Source organism: Delphinapterus leucas, chromosome 19 (genome assembly GCF_059928025.1).
Source record: "Delphinapterus leucas isolate spDelLeu-1000000601 "Yukka" chromosome 19, BTC_Dleu_Yukka2, whole genome shotgun sequence".
NCBI lineage: Eukaryota > Metazoa > Chordata > Mammalia > Artiodactyla > Monodontidae > Delphinapterus > Delphinapterus leucas.
Genome location: NC_143147.1, coordinates 52,787,885 through 52,808,403, shown reverse-complemented (window position 1 = coordinate 52,808,403; position 20,519 = coordinate 52,787,885). Strand labels below are relative to the sequence as shown.

The window sequence follows — 20,519 nt, the reverse complement described above, 5'->3', positions numbered from 1 at the left end:
TTTTCCCCAAAGAAAATATGTTAACATGAACTGTGAAGGGGTTAGAGAAAGAATTTCTAAGGGAAAATGAGAATCTATATTCCTTGCATATGGTGCTGGGTTTCCGAGCAATGTGGAAACAAATAGAACAATATTGCAGTTTTGGTCTTTGTCCTCAAAGATCTTATAATTCAGTGGAAAGAGACTACAAACACTGAAGACTTTAAGTTAAAATACGGACAGATTGAAACATACGTGCTGAGGAAAATCCCTACCAACAGAATCACTTATGAGCAGCTTCCTAGAGAACGTGGATTTAGAAATCCGCCTTAAAGGTGAGGAGTATGGTGGATTATCTGAGAAGGGGGGTTATTTCAGTGAGACTTACTCATTTTAAAGCACTAAAGCAGAAAAAATTATGTTTTAAGTGTAAAGAGGAGCTTGTCTGGTAGTAACGGGTTATGTTTCAAAGTTGTAAGAAATGAAGAGTAAAGTTTTTGGCTAGGTATTTTCTAACTGGTTAAACTTATTTCCTTAGAACATGATTTTCACTTAAGCTTTAGTGGTCTAGGGTAAAAAGCAACCTGATAAAGTTTAGTAAGGTTAAACAACTTAACTCTTTTCAGGCATTTTAATAATGCCAAGTACATAAAAATTTTGCCAGTTACTTTAATACTCTAGTTACTAAAAGTAGCCTGGATACTATACAATATTGCGTCAGTGAATGATATAAGTACTTATTGTAGAATGAAATTTCATTTTCATGAAATATTTAACACTCAGATAAGTCTGAATGAGATTTTTATTCTAATTTTTTACTAATGGTAGTTTTAGGATTTCCCATTAGACCAAAGATAAACGTAAGGGTTTTTTTTAAGACTAGGGATAGGTAGAGAGTATTGAAGACTTGGCATGTAGAGAGACAACAGCAAGAATGAGGAGAGAGCAGTAGTTGAGACCTGTGTGACCTGGACCCTCATCCCTTAACTCACCTGTAGCCCTGTTTCGAAACACCAACTTGGAAGATGTCCTTAATGCCCGAAAATTGGAGCGAGACTCTCTTCGGGATGAGTCCCAAAGGAAGAAGGAACAGGACAAGCTGCAGAGGGAGAGGGACAAGCTAGCCAAGCAGGAGCGCAAGGAAAAGGAAAAGAAAAGGACTCAAAGAGGAGAGCGAAAGCGATAACCTTGGTCCACTCTATTCTTTCTCCTCATGAACTTGGTCAAAGGGAGAACTGGTTGTGCACTTGTGTATTTAAGAGAAATGAGAAAACATTGCAAAAGTGGTTTCCCAAGGCATTTCCCCTTTTGTTTACATGGTCAAAAGGAAAATCACAAACACTTCTAATTACAAAATGTGCCATGTCTCTGTGATGTGGGTAAGCAGATTATTGTAGTTGATGTCTGTACCAAAGATCTGGAATGGGGGCAACCTTTATATTTTAATACTGAAGTCCTGTACTCCTTTTGGCCACTTTAAAAAGTCTTCCCTCACCTGGGATAAAGAGCAGGAATATTCAGAAAGCTGACAGTTTTTGTCCTGAAGGAGCAGAATCATGACCACTCCTTCCCTGAGATGAAATGTAGGAGTGTCAATTGCTTCAGAAGTAGTATTCACCCCTAAATGTATTGTTTTATGGCTGAAATAGGAAGCTGATGAAGAGCCCCACCTGGATCCAGACTTTATGTTACATGGCAACAAACTAGGAAAATGAGAAGTTATTTGGTGGATGTTCTACATTTGAGATTTTTTAAAAGTTTCAGCCTATGGTAGGAAACAAAGTGTCTTTTAATAAGAGATAGTTATATATTTTTCCTTATCTGGGCTGTGATTTTTATTTTTATTTTTTTTGCGGTACGTGGGCCTCTCACTGTTGTGGCCTCTCCCGTTGCGGAGCACAGGCTCCGGACGTGCAGGCTCAGCGGCCATGGCTCAGGGGCACAGCCGCTCCGCAGCATGTGGGATCTTCCCAGCCCGGGGCACGAACCCGTGTCCCCTGCATCGGCAGGCGGACTCTCAACCACTGCGCCACCAGGGAAGCCCTGGGCTGTGATTTTAAGAAGGATGTGTCAGTGTTGAGTGCAAGGATATCATTGTTAGCTAGATTCATTTTTTATAATCATGAATCCTCTTGAGTGCTTGTAGAGATTTTAATCCTGATCTGCCCTAAAACATATAAGGACCTGATACTTACAAGTTAAAAGAAACCCTTTTAAGGAAGAAACACTGGAAATCTCTGCTAACACAAAGATATTTAAGAGTGTACATAGTAGGTGCAACAAATTTATTGAATGAGTGAGTGAATGGAAAAACTGCTTGGGAGAGTCAAAAGTGAGTAGGAACTCTCCTCTATGTCTACTTTTGTCACAAGCCACATTCGGTTGTAAATAGGCCTTTCCCTACTTCAGGCAGTAGACTGTCAAGAAGCCTGAAGACAGCAATTCCTCTGTCAAGACAGAAAGTAGATATTTTATACCAGGGGTGGGCAAACAGCTGCCAGCAAGCAAATTTTGCCCAGTCTGGTTCTGTGTGGTGCAAGCTAACAACGGATTTTACATCTTCAAAGGGCTGTAAAAGAAAGAATATGTGACAGAGACCTTATGTGACCTTTAAAGCCTAAAATATTTACTACCTGGCCCTTCGGAGAAAATGTTTGCTGACCTCTGTTTTATACCATTAACTATGAGATTAACAAATTTTTTTACCTTTCTGTGGAAGGTAAAACGCATGAGTAAGGAAATGATGTGTCACCTCTATACACTCCTATAACCGTGGCATTGCAAAATTTTTTTTAAATAACCACCTTTTAAAAAAATAAACTATTTAAATCACTGTCTTCTGATTTATTCTGATTCCTTCCACCTGCAAGTGAGTTCTGTGTGGATAGTCACTTAGGAATGGGTTTGAATTTTACTTATGTTTTGATTAGCCCAGTTATCTCTTCTGCTAGTAGAACCTCTTCCTGGAATCCATAAATTCTCTGCCTCAGTTTTCCTTTCTATGAGTTGGATATTAGGAGATCAGAAAGATTACCTTCTCTTTTGGACAGTCAGTAGATTGGCTTTGAAGTCTCTGAAGTACTGTTGGAGTCTTAGTTTCATATGTGGCTGTGGCTACAGATAGCATATGAGAGAGCCTATTTTAATTTAATAACCCATATTTTGGACTTTTGGTTGGTTCTCACCTTGATTTTGGTCTCTGAAGCAGAGTCAGGTTATATCCATAGACCCCTGAAGGGTTCTAGTTTCAATCTGTTATAACAGTAGGCAATTCTTTCTTCTGGGACTCTATTACATAGGTTATAGTTAGTGTACACTTGAACTAATGCTTAAACAGAAAAAGAGGATCAGCTCATTAGTCTTTGAGTAAGGTTATCCAGTTAACTCAGGTGCCAGTAAATCCTTTATGTCTAAAATATTCAATACTGCAAAAGGCAAATTTTAAACAACCATATTTTCTGTGGTATGATTGACATTTTAGGCCAAATTTGGAATTTCGGTCATAACATTAATTCCCAACCCTCTAAACTGTTATAGTACCAGATTATTCATAGGTTGTAATTCAGAAGTACAATGCTTAAGAACCATCCATTAGAGGGTATACAATAGAAAGGAACAACCTACTAACGAGTTATCCAAAGCATGACTTGATTAACAGAATTTCAAAGAATTTTTGTGTTTGTATTTTGTTAATGGACTAGTGTTTAATTTCTGACCACTGTCATGTAAAAGTTTCCCCAGAAATTTTATTCTGGTTTGCCAGGATTAGCACAAAGGCAGAACAAAAATTTATTTGAAGGAGGTCAGGTTAGATCTAAGGATATCTGAATGGCATTGGTTTATTATCTACTAACACTATTATTTATGTGTTAATAATGAAATTTAAAACTTACCACCAGTTCTTATCAGTTAAATGAAATTTAATTGGTTTTCTGGCATGAGTGACTCTTAATGTTAGAAACTAATACAGGGACTTCCTTGGTGGTCCAGTGGTAAAGAATCCGACTTGCAATGAAGGGGATGCCGGTTCGATCCCTGGTCGGGGAACTAAGATCCCACATGCTGCAGGGCAACTAAGCCGGCTCCCACAACTACTGAGCTCACGCGCCTCAACGAGAGAGCCCGTGTGCTGCAAACTACAGAGCCCACGCGCCCTGGACAGCCCGTGTGCCACAACTAGAGAGTAAAACTCGCAAGCCACAACTAGAGAGAAGCCCACACGCCGCAACAAAGAGCTGGCGCGCTACAAGGAAAGATCCCGCATGCTGCAACTAAGACCCAACGCAGCCAAAAAAAGAATAAAAGAAAATAAGTAAATATTAAAAAAAAACTAATACAAACATGTAAAAAAATGAAACTAAATATTTTCAACAAAGTAATTTATTTATTTTTCCTGAGAGACTAAATTCAGTTCAATATTTGTTTTCATAACACCCAACATGTCTTACGTCAAACTTAACCACTTTCTATGCAGTGACTGTGGTGGGATGATCTATTTTATTTGACTACCCTCAATGTAATTCATTTGGGTAGTTCTAAGGCATTTCAGTGATCAAAGTGTTTCTCCCTACAGTTAATCCTGCATTCTCAATCAGTTTCTTCTGAATATCATCTAAAGAAAATTTATGTGGTGTGATTACACTTTTTTTTTTTTTTTTAATACCAGGATTTCTAAAACTAGGAAAAACACCAACATTTGAAACATTAGTGTTTCTAGTCAAGGATAGTTCAATTAAATTTCATCAATACATTATATTATAGTTTAACTCATGCTAGAAATGTTAAAACCCAAGATCTTCTGAGTCACATAATACCAACATTTCATATTAATGAATTACTCAGGTTCCATACAAAGATATTAAGTGATGAGAAACAGAAAAAGCCAAGCTTTCAAGAACGCTTTTAAAAAAATACAGAAGCAAACTAATGAACAGAACTACACAAAATATACACTAACCAATTGCAAACTAAGCTAAAGATTAACCTTAAAAAAATACATTTTAGAACTTCGTGATACCCTCATAAAAGGCAGCAAACTAAGGATATTAAAACAATAATCATTATTTTAGTTACTGTGCATCAAGTCTAAAAGATCCAGATAAAGGAAATGTTTTGTTTTTGATTCAATTAAAATACTTTAAAACTGGAAATATTTAATAATTGATAGTATAATTAAATTTTAAAGAATATACACAAATGATTTGAACAGGCTTTATATTCAGTAACTTGCATGGTCTTTTCACTGGCACTTTTATCCCTACTTTAGGAGGATCAGATGCATTTTCCTCCATATACTTAGGTACTAAGATTTCAAATTTATAAATATGGTAGTATTTTAAATATTAAATTTTTACATGAATATTGGGTTCATCCTTGTTTTCCTTTGTTCCCTAGGTATTATCCAGTTTTGTAAGGAAAACACTTTTATATCACAATCAAAACTATGTCTTGGTTACTAGACTGTAGCCATAATTGGGTTACAGTCACTTAGATTCATTATTTGGAATTATACTTATTAAGGCAGACCTAAATGAAACATCTTCTAGAAGAATTTCACATTTGCATTTACCTGCACTGCAGAATGGGTTTCAGCAATATTTTAGCTGTTAGGAAATATTTAATTTACTTAAACTTGTTATCTTTGACTACCCAGGAACCCCTAGGGTAGTCAACTTTAGCTTTGAGTTCACTTTAAACTACATCTGATTCATTCCAAATAGAAGATTTTTAAATAGAAGTTAGACTTCATTAAGGTATTACCTTTAAATCTGAAAGAAAATTAATGTAATGAAATTTTCAAGTTTGACAAGTTCATTAACATTTTTTAGCATGTTTTGATACATTTACTTATCGGCTTTTTATTCTTCTTTCTGCTGGCATTTCCTTAATGTTTGTTTGCTTCACCTCTCTGGTTCATTGGATTGCTACTATTTAGGCTTTCATGGACTTTATCTTCACAGTTTACTATATCTTGTAAAGCCTTTTCCACATCTGTTTGGCCAGCTGTACTGGCTGTTTTTGGCAAGGTCATCTGCAGTGCACACCACAGGGTAGTGCGTGCTTTCCGAGTAGCCACACACATCTCTTTAATTGCTGAAGCAAGGGCAAAAACATCTGTAAAAGAAATATTTGGGGTCAGTTCATATCAGATGCCATTTAAGTACCCCTTAACTCATAAAACCCCGTGCTGTGCTACTAAATGATCAAACATTATTTTTATAAAAGAAGGATAGCTATTGACTGAGCTAACCAAAGTACTTGACTTAATATTTAAAAGTGTTGATACTTGTATTTATTTCTGACTTGTATAACCATGATTATGCTTTAGGTAGAACACAGACTTTAACAGAGTTATTATAATTAAATGGGTAATATTAGCAAAATAGATCAAAGTGCTTCTGGAGTAAATTATGTGGGCACCATTTAACAATTTATTCTTTAGATAAGTATAAATGTTAGAAATTCAACCTTTTAACTTTAGAGTCTGATTTTATTAACATTCAAATTATCTCAGTGCCTTATCAAAAGAATATGCATTAATGTTTGTACCTCTGTCATCTTGGCATCTAGGAACACCTTGCCTTTGCCGATTTGAAGCATTAACAATTTCGTCCTTTCTACGTGACTGTACAATGTGAATGGACTCCAAGTGTCTATCAAGAGCTGTAGAGATACTGGCATGAAGGGGAGAGCTTCGAAGCCGTTCCATTTTGCCCAGTAAAGTCACAACCTGAGGGAAACATTTTAAATTTTGATGAGGCATGTAACCACATTGCCCTGTCAGTAACTTAAAACAAATCTTCAATGAAGCAGAATAGAGATGAGAGCAGTAATAATCAATAAATAAGTGAATGCTTACTATGTCCTGACACCATGCTGGGGGAAACAAAGATGGAAAGTCAGTCTTTTGTACCTATTTGTGTATGTTAATTCTAAAAGGTTTAAGGGTAGTCAGTTATTGGGAATAAGCAACAATGAAAAAGTCAAACATTCAAATATTTCCATGTTATTAACAGTAAGTGCAAATATAAGATATGACATTCTTTTTGGCAAATAAGAGAATAGCCTGCAAATAGAGCATTATTAGGAGTTACTGTAATTAAAAGGGAAAAAAACTGAGCTAAAAAGGAGAAATCCTAGATTGATTAATCTTGACTTCAGCAGTTCCTTTCTGGGCCTCCAAAGTTCTCCTTTTGGAAATCAGAAATAATACTGGCTAGCGGTAGTTTTAAGGAATCCATAATCCAGAAAATACCAATTTAAACTTATGCTGAACTAATACAAAATAAATCCTATAACTGTCAAAACTGCTAAGGAAAATCAGGAAGTCTCAATCTTCTGGTTAATTAAGCTTAAAGAAGAGCACTGTATATCAGTAAGGGTAGTACGTTTCATAGTTGTATATGCCTAACTTGTTTCAAATTCTAAACTTGGAAGGTGTAAGGAAAGAGCAGTTTTTGAGTAAGTAGGATTTGGACATCAAATAAATACAATAATTGCATTTGGGAGCTAAATGATTTAAAATTCACATTAAGAACTTGGTGTTCAGTGATTGGAGAGAGTAGAAAAATACCTCTCAATTAATAAGCACCTGAATGATGCCTCTAACCTCACACTCCTATCAAGTTTCTTTGGAATAAGTCTATCCCAGTTTAAGCTCATGGAGAAAACACAAGTGTACAGGTATAAAATATTTTCTTCCCAACTGTACAACCAGCCAGATTCTTGAGGGGAAAATAAGACAACAAAAGAAAATACCATAGAAAAAACTCCAGTGAACTACAAATTATGTATTTTTAAAATAAGACAATCATTTTGAATAAATGATAAGTGTAAAGAAAGAAATTTACACAGGTGATTTTTAATAAACTTTTTTTTTTTTTTTTTTTGTGGTATGCAGGCCTCTCACTGCTGTGGCCTCTCCCATTGCGGAGTACAGGCTCCGGACGCGCAGGCTCAGCGGCCATGGCTCACGGGCCCATCCGCTCTGTGGCACATGGGATCTTCCCGGACCAGGGCACGAACCCTTGTCCCCTGCATCGGCAGGCGGACTCTCAACCACTGCGCCACCAGGGAAGCCCTTAATAAACTTTTAAAAGATTTTTTTCAGAATTCCACAAAACCAGCAAACTAGAAAGTGGTACAGATAAAAATATTTTTGCCCTTTGTGTATTACTGATCTAATGTTGCTAAATATAGATAAACAAAATTATTATAACAGCTATAAACATAACCTTCTAAATTAGGGTGAAGCCTAAGTAAGGCTGGAAAAAGTATATTTCTTAATATCCACAGTTAGCAATCCTTTGATTTATTGCCTAGAAATGTATTACTGAGAAAAAGAAAATTTAACTTGGAACAGTTTTAAGAAAAAAACAGAAGACCTAAGTTTTTATAACGTTTGGCTATAACCCATGTCAGTATCTGACTATACCACTGATAAATTCCATTGTACAAATTTACAAATTTGATTAAAAATTACAACTGAATGAGGCTGAAAGCTAGGTAAAATCAATCTTTTTCCATTGAAGTAGTTCATATCTGTATTTTAAAGACAGCATGGTACAAGTAAGAAACTAATGTTCAATAAAATAAGACTCTGTGGGCTTCCCTGGTGGCACAGTGGTTAAGAATCCGCCTGCCAATTCAGGGGACACAGGTTCAAGCCCTGGTCTGGGAAGATCCAACATGCCGCGGAGCAACTAAGCCCGTCTGCCACAACTACTGAGCCTGCACTCTAGAGTCCGTGGGCCACAACTACTGAAGCCCATGCTCCTAGAGCCTGTGCTCCACAACAAGAGAAGCCACCGCAATGGGAAGCCCATGCACTGCAACAAAGAGTAGCCCCCGCTGGCCACAACTGGAGAAAGCCCATGCATAGCAATGAAGACCCAACGCAGCCAAAAATAAAGTTAAGAGTACAGAGTTAAGAAAATGAAATATGGTAATTTCCTGTTAATTTACTATCTTGTATAATGCAAGCAGTTTGCTCATGAAGCTAGGAAACAAATGTTTGTGACTAAGAAATGGGACTTTCCCTGTAAAAGGCAAAATGATTTTTGCTTAAAAAAATTTTTCTTTCTGTTGAGGATTAGTTCCATTGCTAATTTGGGTTTCTTGAAGAGGAACCACTTAGACTATTAAACCTACTATTTCAATGACTGAGTGGGGCTATTTTCCCTTTCCTAAATAACTAATAGTTCTAGGTCCAAACATGGAAAAGAATACATTTCAGAGAGTTACACATAAATGTGATTTTAAAATCCTTCAGAATTCTAACTTGCTGAAGCATTTTAAAATTTTATCAGTTTAAAAAATCTGCTATTGGATATTTTCACAGCTTACTCTGGCTTGTTCTCGAAGTTCATCCACAATTAAGCGATCAACTCTAGATGGGTTGGAGGTTAGCCTTGGAATTGGAGTATTATTAGTACTCGATACCTTTTTCGCTGGATAATTTTTGGCAAGAGCCAATTCAGTCTGTAAAAAAATTATATAACTTTTAGATGCTAAATTTTCTAAATATGATTCAATCATGAATAATATTTCTCATAGGCCTAAGAAGTAAATTGAAAATTACTCCTTTAGATAAAAATTGTTTTGGTATCAAAAGGCAACAAATACAAACCACAGTACCACAGTACTTTTCTGTCACACTTAATGCATAAAATACCTAAACACTCCAATAGTTTAATACTTAGAAAATTCAAAGAAATAAACTTTTAACCCATTAAGGAAAAAGTCTACCTAATAGGCAAAATAAACTTTAAAATAACAAATTTTTTTAAACCCCAAGCATTTTTAGTTTCTAAATTACCTAATTAATTCTCTATAGTCATGAACTTAACAAATACTACACATTATAGAAGAATGCAACTTAAAAATAAGGCAAGTACTCTTTCTTAAGCTACACTAAGGTAAATAAAATGAAGATAGGCAAAGGGCATATACTAAGTTACACCTAAATGGATAGTTTTGTGTTACCGTTTTTCTCTCCTTTTCTAATGCTCTCCATTGTTCATAGCACTCTTCTAGACGAATATGAAGTTCACTGGCTGGTCCACTACGGGTTTTAATTGGTCTTTGAAATCCAAAAGTTGGCACAAAACCAGAAAAGGAATTATCACCATACATCATATCATTGAAATACGGGTTTAAATGGCTTAAGTCATCGTAAGAAAACAAATCATAGGAATCCAACAGTGGAACAACTGAATGGCCAAGTGGGTGTGTGGATCTTAGGGGAAACCCATTTGAACCAAGTTGTTGAAAACTCTGATTATGCCTTAAATCTCCCATCATATAATTATTAGAAAAGCATGACACCTGTGTGCGATTCACACGGCTATTAATATTGTTCTCTCCACTTCCCTGTCTGTGGCTATTAAAATGACCCTGTGACTCCAGCAGATCTTGATATGTATTTTGAGATAAGCTATCTAAATGCTTTGGCCCTTCCTCAGGGTCATAATGGCCACTCTGGGGCATAGCTTGAAAATAATGTTTGTTTACATTTTCAATGATCCCATACTGCTGAGCTGAATAGTTATCATAAAATCCATTTGGCTGCTTTATTTTTTTATCGGTAACAGATTCAAAGAGATTTTCTTCTCCAGTCTTTGTCAGTCCTTTCATGTGACTGACAGATTGAATTCTTTCTGCACCATTATAACCAAAATCACAACTAGAAAATGCTGAAGGGTTTTCTTGGCAATACTTCTGAAATAAATTGCTATTTGCTGTTAAATTTGTAGATGATAGTTGCAGGAAATCTGAAGAATGGTTAGAACCTTTTGAAGCTGCATTTAAATGAGTATTTAATTTCATCAAGTTACCTTGACTTCGATAAGGAATAAGAGCGTTATTTTTTGTTTGGACATTCATCCAAGTTGGTCTGTTTAAGTTGATACTGCCTGAAGATGCTGCTGAGTTTGCTAGTAAATTCACTGACCTAAAATACTCAGAATTTGGGGGGTCAGGTTTAGTAAACTGTTGCTTTTCTGTGACATTGACAAAATCATTATTAGCTGGACAAGCTGTGTGAGGTTTTAGTCCACATTCTGATTTTAAGCCAAAATCAGCAGTAAATGCTTCCTTTGCAAACTGTTTTTCTGTCAGATGTGGTATAGTTTTTGGAAATGTGAAATTCTGCTGGTCAGGTATTGTCGCCTCCATTTTTTTTTGATTTGCTGGTTTAACCTGAAATAACTTTGTGTAGGTGTCTGCTTCTACAGTTGGTGTTTCAGGTGTGCCGCTGGCTAATTTTTTACTATCTTGGACACTAAAATTTGAACACTTATTCAGCTTAGCCTTATTAGGATAAGCATATTCTGGGTATCTACAATAATCTGCATTTTCATTGTATCTATTAAATTGGGAAAGAAACATCTCTGCCCTCTTTTGCTGTAATGGTGCTTCAAGACCTTTAGCACATATTTTTTCTCTTCCATAAGAGTAGGTATCAACTCCTGATTCTTTCATGATGTCAGACAGACCAATGTGGGGTGTAAAACAGTTTTTGATAGATAGATATTCTTGAAATGTCGTCTTAGCTGTATCATTTGTCTGAATACTGTAACAGTTAGAATGATCACTTCGTGAGGGGTACATCCATTGTTCTTCAAGGTCTAAACCAGTAAATCCATGATAAAGTTCATCTATTTTTTGTTGTGGTATCAGATTACTATTATGCAGGTACTGCTTTTCCACTGCTGACACAGATTCACCAGTATAAAAAGCTTGCTGAGAGATGGCTGTATCTATTGGCCTTTTGGTTTCTGTTAAGAGGTCATGGTGATCTGCAAATCTGCTTGTGTTCACTGGCCAAACTGACTTTAAATTGGAGGAGCAGGTCCTAGAACAAGTAAATACATTTAATTACAATTTAGGTTTTAAAAGTATTTTCTTAGTGGAGAAGGTAGGAAAGGCTTTCAAAAACATTTATATTGCCCCACCTCACCAATCTCTAATCCTTTCCAACTTTGCCTTATAAGCTGCCATTACATCCAAATAACTATAACTTGAAATGTGCTATATGCTATATAAATATGCATTTTAATCTTAATATGTCTTCACTATACTTTCCCAAGAGACATATACTAAGGCCTGAGGCTGGTGACTACATGGTCTTACATGAATTGTTTTGTTTTTTAATTTATTTTTCTTTCTTTTTTATCTGTGTCGGGTCTTAGTTGCGGCACGTGGGATCTTTGTTGAGGCATGCAGGCTCTTTTATGTTGCGGCCCGCGGGCTTCTCTCTAGCTGTGGCGTGTGGGTTTTCTCTCTCTAGTTGTGGGGTGCACGGGCTCCAGAGCGCATGGGCTCTGTAGTTTGTGGCACGCGGGCTCTCTCATTGAGGCGCATAAGCTCAGCTGCCCGCAGCATGTGGGATCTTAGTTCCCCGACCAGGGATCGAACCTGTGTTCCCTGAATTGGAAGGCAGATTCTTTACCACTGGACCACCAGGGAAGTCCCCACATGAATTGTTTATATATAGTAAGTAGAAACCAAAATAAGTTTTTCTTTTAATTAAGTTATTATATAATACAAAAGTGTTGTTGACCTCAATTTTTTTTAAATAAAAAAGATGTGCTGGGATTTCCCTGGTGGTCCAGTGGCTAAGACTCCATGCTCCCAATGCAGAGGGCCCAGGTTCAATCCCTGGTCAGAGAACTAGATCCCACATGCCGCAACTAAGAGTTCACAGGCCGCAACCAAAGATCCCGCATGCTGCAACTAAAGATCCCACGTGCCGCATAACATGGCTTCCACACCCAAATAAAACGATTAAAGCATACTTAAAAAATTTTTACCGTATGAATAAAATCCATACATACTTCTGCACAGCAGTAATGATAGTTTTATTTTTGTAGGTATAAGTATAAAAGTCCTTGGAATGTATATTCTTTAAGCCAAATTTTAGCTCATGAACTCAAGGGAAATAGCTCTGAATTATGCAAGAATAATTATGCAAGTTTCCAAGTGAAAGTTCTTTTTTTAAAAAAAATTAGTCTTTTATTTGCCAGTATAACTACAGTAGCCTGCAAACTTTTTTAATCTAAACAGCACATTTTACGTCACAATCCAACAAACACACACATATATAATGTGTATACATATATAAAAGTGAAACAAAAGTTTTGCCAAAAACGTCTACCCCGAGTGTTAATTCTTTTTAAGACTTTTTTTTTAACCAAGGCTGAACTGCATTGACACATCATAATCACCAACATCCCTAGTTCATCTTAGGGTTCACTTTACGAAGTGAATAGTGTTTCATGTTCTATGGGTTTGGACAAAAGTATGATGACATAAAATCATTATAATGTCATACAAAGTATTTTCACCCCTCATAAAAACTTCTGTACTCTATGTATTCATCTCCCCTCTCCCCGCAAACTCCTGACAACCATTGATCTTTTTATTGTCTCCATTGTTTTGCCTTTTCCAGAATGGCATATAGTTGGAATCTATTTTTCTGCTTTTTTTGAAGAGAGGGGTTCAAAGCCTTTATGCCTTTAAGACCATTCATGGCCCACCCACACGTGGACCAGACAGGCTCCAGGTGGCAAACTCCCCCACTGCATGCTGTAGCTTTCCTTCCAGTGCTGAGCCCTGTCCCACTGGTCCTGCCCAGCAGCCACATGGAGGTGCAGGGGGATACGTGTTGGGTATTTGTTCATAGGAAGGCCACAGGTTTTGTGCCCCTTGTCACAATGAACCCAGATTCCTGTTGGGTATGTTGTAAACAGACGAGCCATTTCTTCAGACCCCCTGCTCTAAGCACACCCCAACAAATGAAAGTTCTTAATAGCAAATTAAACTTTCAATTGTATGGCAAGCACCACAGCAAAATCAAGGCTTCTCGAAACAAATATCTGAATTAAGATGTCTACTGTCAGATGATCCTCTATTAACTAAAAATAAAAGTTAATAGGATAATCTAGTACCTGGGAATTTAAAGGTTTACTACACACTGTATAGCTTATATAATATACTAACCCCTCAGTGAAATATGGCTGTGATTTATCTTGCTCTTCCAAAATGTTAGACACAAGTCCATATAAGTCTGTTTCACTACCATAGTCATTTCTTTCTGTTTGACTCCTAAAGATAAATGAATATCACATGTAAATACTTTTGCTCATATTGAAATACAATATATTGATTTCTATTTCCAGACTTATTCCGCCATTATTTTTCGATAAAATATTTGGATTGACTCTATACCATCATTTCAAATAAAAAGGGAACAGGAACTCAGAATATTTTCCACTTTAGCATAGTGTTTATGTTACATAAGTATTTCTCCTTCATTCCAAATCCTATGTCTAGTTCACAATGTATGCTTACCTCTTATTTCTCCAAAACACATGCTATTCGTTTTAGGTGATCAAGATACAAATCTCTGATCCATGATGTTGCAGACACGGTTGGTACCATGGCTGCTCCTGAAATCATGTTTAGTCCTAGTATACATCATTACATCAACAACACTTGCTCAGTTTTTCCATTTGTGATTTGAAAACCATATGAACCTGTTGCTCTATTTTGTGACTCTTCATACTAAACGTTGGATTAAAAAGTGAAATGTGATATGGTCATCCTAGATATCACAGCAACATTGCAGTTGTCCCTTAAATGTAAAAGATTTGGAGGCTACCCCTAAATCTTTGCCGAAGAAGTGACTGGTACTCCATGTACCCGAAATCCTACCTAGTGACTAAAACTATCTAAATAATACAAAATGTAAAAGCCACAAGGAGATGGAAAATTGGTGCCTTTTTACCGCTTATGGATTTGGGGTAATTTGTTCCTAGAAGTAATATGTTGTTTTAAATTGTAATTTCTTGTTTTTTCATATTTTATGTCTATCATTTCATAGTGTTAGGACATTTTAGAAATAAATAAAAATACCTTATATTTGCATAACATTCAAAATTTCATTGATCTTCATAACACAGGAAGGGAATATATTAGTAATCGTTAAGCTGTTGAATAAATGATCATGTGTGATATTAAGAAACTTGAATTTTGCAAGGGCATGTGATTTGCCATGCCTTACTATACACTTGCTGAATAAATGGTCTGCCTACAAGTCTAATGCTTTTTCCACTACATCTTGTTATTTCAAAAAGATTCAATATAAAGTTTTTTTGTTTAATAATGTTAGTATATATCTAGAAAAATATTCTATGTAATATATACCAAACTGTTAATAGTTGTTACTGGGAGGTGGAGAGGCAAGGTTATGGTAAAATTCTGCTTGCCTTTATATATTTCTGTAAAGTGTGAAGTTTTTCAATGAACATGTATCAACTTAAAAAATATTTTTGTTTTTTGTGGAATTATATGTTATATAGTCCTTCTAATAAAATCACTATTTTAGAGAACTTACCAAATTAAAATTTTTTTAACAATTATTTAATTAATTAGTAGATTTTAAAAATAATTATGTCCTGGTTAAACTAAAGATGCATCGGCCTCTATTAACTGCTCCCTTATTATAATTAACATAAAGGTAGTGTCACTCCCTTAAGCTTCTCTTGGCAGTAAGCTCCCATAATATTCTATACTACTTCTTTTAAACCTCACTATACTTGCAGTGCCTGACAAGTTGTCGTCATCATCATCATCATTACTGTAAGATCTATAAAGGCAGGGATAATTTTTGCCATGTTAATTCTAATATCCCCAGTAGGAGAGAATCTGACATAGAATAGGCCCTTATTATTACTGGAATTGAACAGAAAAATAATTAAAGTATCTTATGTTTGATAAAATCCTGTTTGTTGTATACTTGTGAAGGAAAAATTACCGAAGATTTAGAATTGGATTAAAAAAATAGATTGAAAAACTGTAACTCATTTATATAAGTTATCTTTAGAAAGAGGAACTTAAGATTTACTCAGGGTTGCCTCTCATGAATGAAAAAAAAGTAATAAGAAAAAATTATACACACGTAACTATCCCGTTTAAGATTTCCTAAAAGTTTGATAAACAAAATTATAATGCCATAACATAAAAATGCTGATATAGGGAACAAAGAGCTAATACAACTAGGTTCCCATGTAATCAAACTTAAAAACACTTCATTTAGCCTGAGAAATCTAATTTATTAATTTACCTGTTCTTTCCACTGATCTGAGAATTAGAGGGCTGTTTAATATCATCTCCATACGTAGACGATGGTGCATAGAAAAGTGAAGAATCTATAGAACTTGCATATTCTGTTGATGAAGAAAGTGGAGCATAGGTCTGCCTTAGGTCAACACTGTCTTCACTCTGAAATTTTAAAGACATGTTTGTATACCAGACACAATCAAAACTGCATTTATTACAGAATATTAGCCAAATAATAGGAAATTTGAGGAGTTGGGAGACAAATCTAGACTTAGCCACTTAAGCTTACTTTACAGTAGGGGTTGGTGATTTTTTTCTGTAAAGGGCCAGATAATTAATATTCTAGCATTTGCTGTGTTAAGGTCTCTATTGAAACTCCTCAACTCTGCTGTCCTAGCACCAAAGCAACTATAGACAGTATGTAAACAAGTGGGCGTTGTTATTCCAAGAAAATTTTGGTCCCGTTCAGTACCTGTTGCTTATCACTGGTATAAAACACTTACAGTTATTGCAGTTTTAATTTTTTGAACAGATGAGCATTATGTGGACTATAGCAGTATTATTTTTAATAAATCATTTAGAAAACTCAGTCTTACTGCCCCCAATCTGTGAAAAAAAAAGTGAATGTACATTTACATAGAATTTTCAAAGAAATTCCACAAACATTATTGTATCCAGTCAATCTTATGACATGGATATTCTCTATATTTTAAAAATGAGGAAATGGAGGCTAAAAGTTACTGAGCTAAGAGGTGACAAAACTAAAGCCCAATCTCAAGGCCTTCTTACTCCTACATTAGGGCCTTTTAAAACAATATCTTTAATTTTCAGCCTAGTTTCTATTTCCAAGAGAAAGTGTAAAAATGAGATGAGACATGTTATATCTTAAGAAATTTTAAAGATATTACAATTAGAAGAAAAAACAAGCTCATTTTCTTTTTTCTTAACACTTCTATAATGAATTTTGAGTAAATAAGATAAAAAGTTTGAGTTTTAAGATTTTAATGAATTATTAAAAGTCCTGCCTCCTTCCCAAAGGGATTGAGGTACAGTGAAAATACTGCCCCCTCAAATTTTAAATACTTAAAATAGTCTGAAAGTATAGATTCACAATTTTTTTTTTTTTTTTTTTTTTTTTGCGGTACGCGGGCCTCTCACTGCTGTGGCCTCTCCCGTTGGCTCCGGACGCGCAGGCTCAGCGGCCACGGCTCACGGGCCCAGCCGCTCCGCGGCATGTGGGATCTTCCCGGACCGGGACACGAACCCGCGTCCCCTGCATCGGCAGGTGGACTCTCAACCACTGCGCCACCAAGGAAGCCCAGATTCACACTTTTTAACTCTCCAAATAAGGAGCTAGTAAAACGTGAGATGTAATAACTATAAATATCCAGGCATAAACACAGTAGAAATAGTATTTTCTTATAAATATAGAAGGTATATAATCCTGGTTAAAAATATTTTCTAATTGCTTTCATTCTCTTAATCGAAATTTATGTAAAAAGAGATAAAACATGTTTAGATCAAAACATTCCTAAACTTTTGTTCTTCATAGACATGATAATTGAAAAACAACAGTTTAAACATTCACTGAGTTTATACCAATAATATATGAAAATTAATACCTTCTAATCACTCACCTTCAAGAATCTCAAATATTTTACAGCCATTTGTTTAAATTCCAGTTATGATTACTATTTGAAACCTACACATTATAATTTTCTCATTTATAGCTTATATTTTGTTGACTATTCTGAAGCTGGAGAGACTGAGGCACAGAAGGGATTTTGCTAAGAGTGCCACTAAAAACTGCCTTTCCAAAATTTCTGTTTGTTAGCAGTATCTTTTATAAAGTATTTTATTGTTAGAACCTTTCATAATTTTATTCCTTTAGTTCTGCAGTTTTTATCACAGACCCCCTTAACTCTCTTTTAGGTTTGAAGTATCCAAAGTGACATAAATAATTGTTCATTTTTTGAAAGAGTTGCTTAAACAAAATAAGCATTTTCACATTATATAATATCAAATGAAGTAAACAGTATTTGAAACTAAATGTATTTTGGGAGTATTATTTCAAGTATATTTTATATTTTAAAGTAAGATTTGAGTATTAGAAAAAATCCTTTTAAAAGACTGATTTAACTGTAATATGCCAGGATAAAACAAGCAACTAAAGTAATGTGGTAGATTCAAACAATTATACTTTAAATATCTGGATCCTTCTCAGTCAAAATATTTCTGGGAATTAAATATGCAAATGCTTAGGGTTGGCATATTAATTAGTCTAGATAACTGCAAAATGTATCACTTTATCCTTGCTATGCTTAATCAACTGAAATTAAATCCAAGTAAATTTTAGTAGTCATGTAAACATTACAGAGAGCAGTGGAATGCTGGTCTTGGCAGTGAAAAAGAGCTGGGTTCCACTTGGGCTTTGTCACTTAGGGCACAAGTCAAATGCTCTGAGCCTCAGTTTCTCTATCTGTACAGTGGGTATAATACTATACAATGTTGTAGTGTGAATTAAATAAAATTATTTATTTCAGGATATTGTTATAATTCAAAGTATAACAATATCAACAGTGATGTCCTGGTTAAATAATTTCAAATGAAAATGGCTTACATTAACCTAAGCTTAATTTAACACGATTAACAACAAAACTAAATGTTTTACGTGAGGTAAAAGGCAGCATGTCATCAAAGACATTGTTAGAGCCAGAGAATAAAAGAGTAAAGAAAAATTTAAATTATAAAACGTATGTTTGCACCGACTTACAATAAACGCCGGAAGGAAGAAATATTTTATGGTCTTAGTAAATACAGATTTTTCTTACATTTCTGGCATCACGTCATGCTGAGGACAAGACAAAAATAAGAATCAACGAAAAATCTTATTCCTTAACTTTTTTTTGAAACCAGTGTGTATTCTGCAGACTCTGTATTTAAAATGCTGTTACCGGGGACTTCCCTGGTGGCGCAGTGGTTAAGAATCCACCTGCCAACGCAGGGGACACCGGTTCGAGCCCTCCTTCCGCGAAGATCCCACATGCCGCGGGGCAACTAAGCCCGTGCACCACAACTACTGAGCCTGTGTGCCACAACTACTGAAGCCCGCAGGTCTAGAGCCCGTGCTCGGCAACGAAAGAAGCCACTGCAACGAGAAGCCCCCGCACCGCAACGAAGAATAGACCCCACTGCTGCAAGAGAAAGCCCGCGCATAGCAACGAAGATCCAACGCAGCCAAAAATAAATAAATAAATTTATTTAAAAAAATATATTGTTACCGGGTGTCTGGTCCTAAACATGGAGCAATTTAAACACCTATGTGAATGGCCTGGGGGTGGGGGTGGGGGTGGTGCTGGATCTGATGGAGAAAAAAATCCTCTAACAAAGGCAGAGCCGAGTAACTGACCTGCGACTTGTAGCAATCATAGAAGGAAGGGGAGCCAGTCAACATCACGCTGTTGAAGACATCTGTTAGCCGACTGCTGGCGTCGACACTGAGGTTCCAGCAGCGATTCGCACCCCCACGTAACGCGACTTTCCGCTGCACGAAACGGGGATAGGAAACGGGAGAGAGACATCACGCAGGTTAGAGCCAGGACCGAAACGGCCGGACGACGGCTCCACGTCGGCTGTGCGCCCAGCTCCACCCGGAATCAGTTCCCAGGACACTCATTTGGGGGCCCCGGCTTCCCTCTCCACCTTCCGGCCCGACACCGAGGCGCGGCCCTCGCCCACCCGACGGGCCCTCGCCGCCGGCCTCCGCCTCAGCGCCGCCGCGGCCCAACGTGGAGGAGGTAGCGGCAGCCCGGGCGTTGCGGGCCGTCACCTCCCGCCCCAGCCCGGCCGCCCGTCCTGTCAGCCCGCACCGCGCCCCCAGGCCCCGGCCTGACCGACCGCTGCGCCCCCCGCTCACCCCCACGGCGCGGCCCGGGCGCCCCGTCGGGGCTCCTAGCTGGTGACCCGGCCTCTCCCGCCCGGCCTGGCCGCCTCAGAGACCCGCGTCCAGGGACGCGCCCGCTCCTCAGTCTCTCCTCACCGTCGCCGTCCTCCAAGGCCGGCCAACACCCGGACCCGGACCGTCCCCGCAGGTTACCTCAGGTCCCTCCCTCAGGCCTGGGGGGTAAGAGGGCGGACGGGCGTCTCGGCCGCTCACCTCCATGGTGCCCTCCAGCCCCTCCTGGACTAGGCACAGCTCCTCGGGTACGGGGGTGAGGGGGCGTCGAGGCCCGGCTTCCTCAGCCCGCACCCCGCCGCCGCCGCCCACAGCTCTGCCTGGAGCCGGTCTGTGGGTGCGGAGACCAGAGCAGGGAGGGAGGGGCGGGGTGGAGGGGAAAGGCCGTTACATTGCACCGGCTCGCTACCAGCACGCGACCTGGCACCTGCCCGCCTCGCCCCGCCCCCTATGGCAGGGCCGC

General features: G+C 37.5%; 2 protein-coding genes and 1 non-coding gene across 3 annotated transcripts in view; 1 reads left to right on the top strand and 2 right to left on the bottom strand.

The window, feature by feature from the left end:
- The window catches only part of CCDC43 (coiled-coil domain containing 43), a 15,376-nt gene extending 7,587 nt beyond the window's left edge, over positions 1-7,789 (top strand). The window contains exon 5 of the mRNA XM_022565173.2: positions 978-7,789. Within this exon, the coding sequence (XP_022420881.1) occupies positions 978-1,165 (188 nt within the window). The 3' untranslated portion in view covers positions 1,166-7,789. The remainder of the gene's footprint in view (positions 1-977) is intronic.
- Positions 3,929-20,519, bottom strand: MEIOC (meiosis specific with coiled-coil domain). Its single transcript, XM_089901322.1, has 8 exons — positions 20,141-20,519; positions 19,511-19,645; positions 16,106-16,263; positions 13,981-14,085; positions 9,964-11,833; positions 9,325-9,459; positions 6,529-6,709; positions 3,929-6,093 (listed from the first exon to the last, which is right to left on the bottom strand). Exons 1-8 carry the CDS (start codon positions 20,261-20,263, stop codon positions 5,864-5,866), a joined length of 2,937 nt encoding a protein of 978 aa, XP_089757448.1. The 5' UTR covers positions 20,264-20,519; the 3' UTR covers positions 3,929-5,863.
- On the bottom strand, positions 13,641-13,770 carry LOC115803083 (small nucleolar RNA SNORA11). The gene has a single exon (XR_004023707.1). It is a non-coding gene; the product is annotated as a small nucleolar RNA SNORA11 (small nucleolar RNA).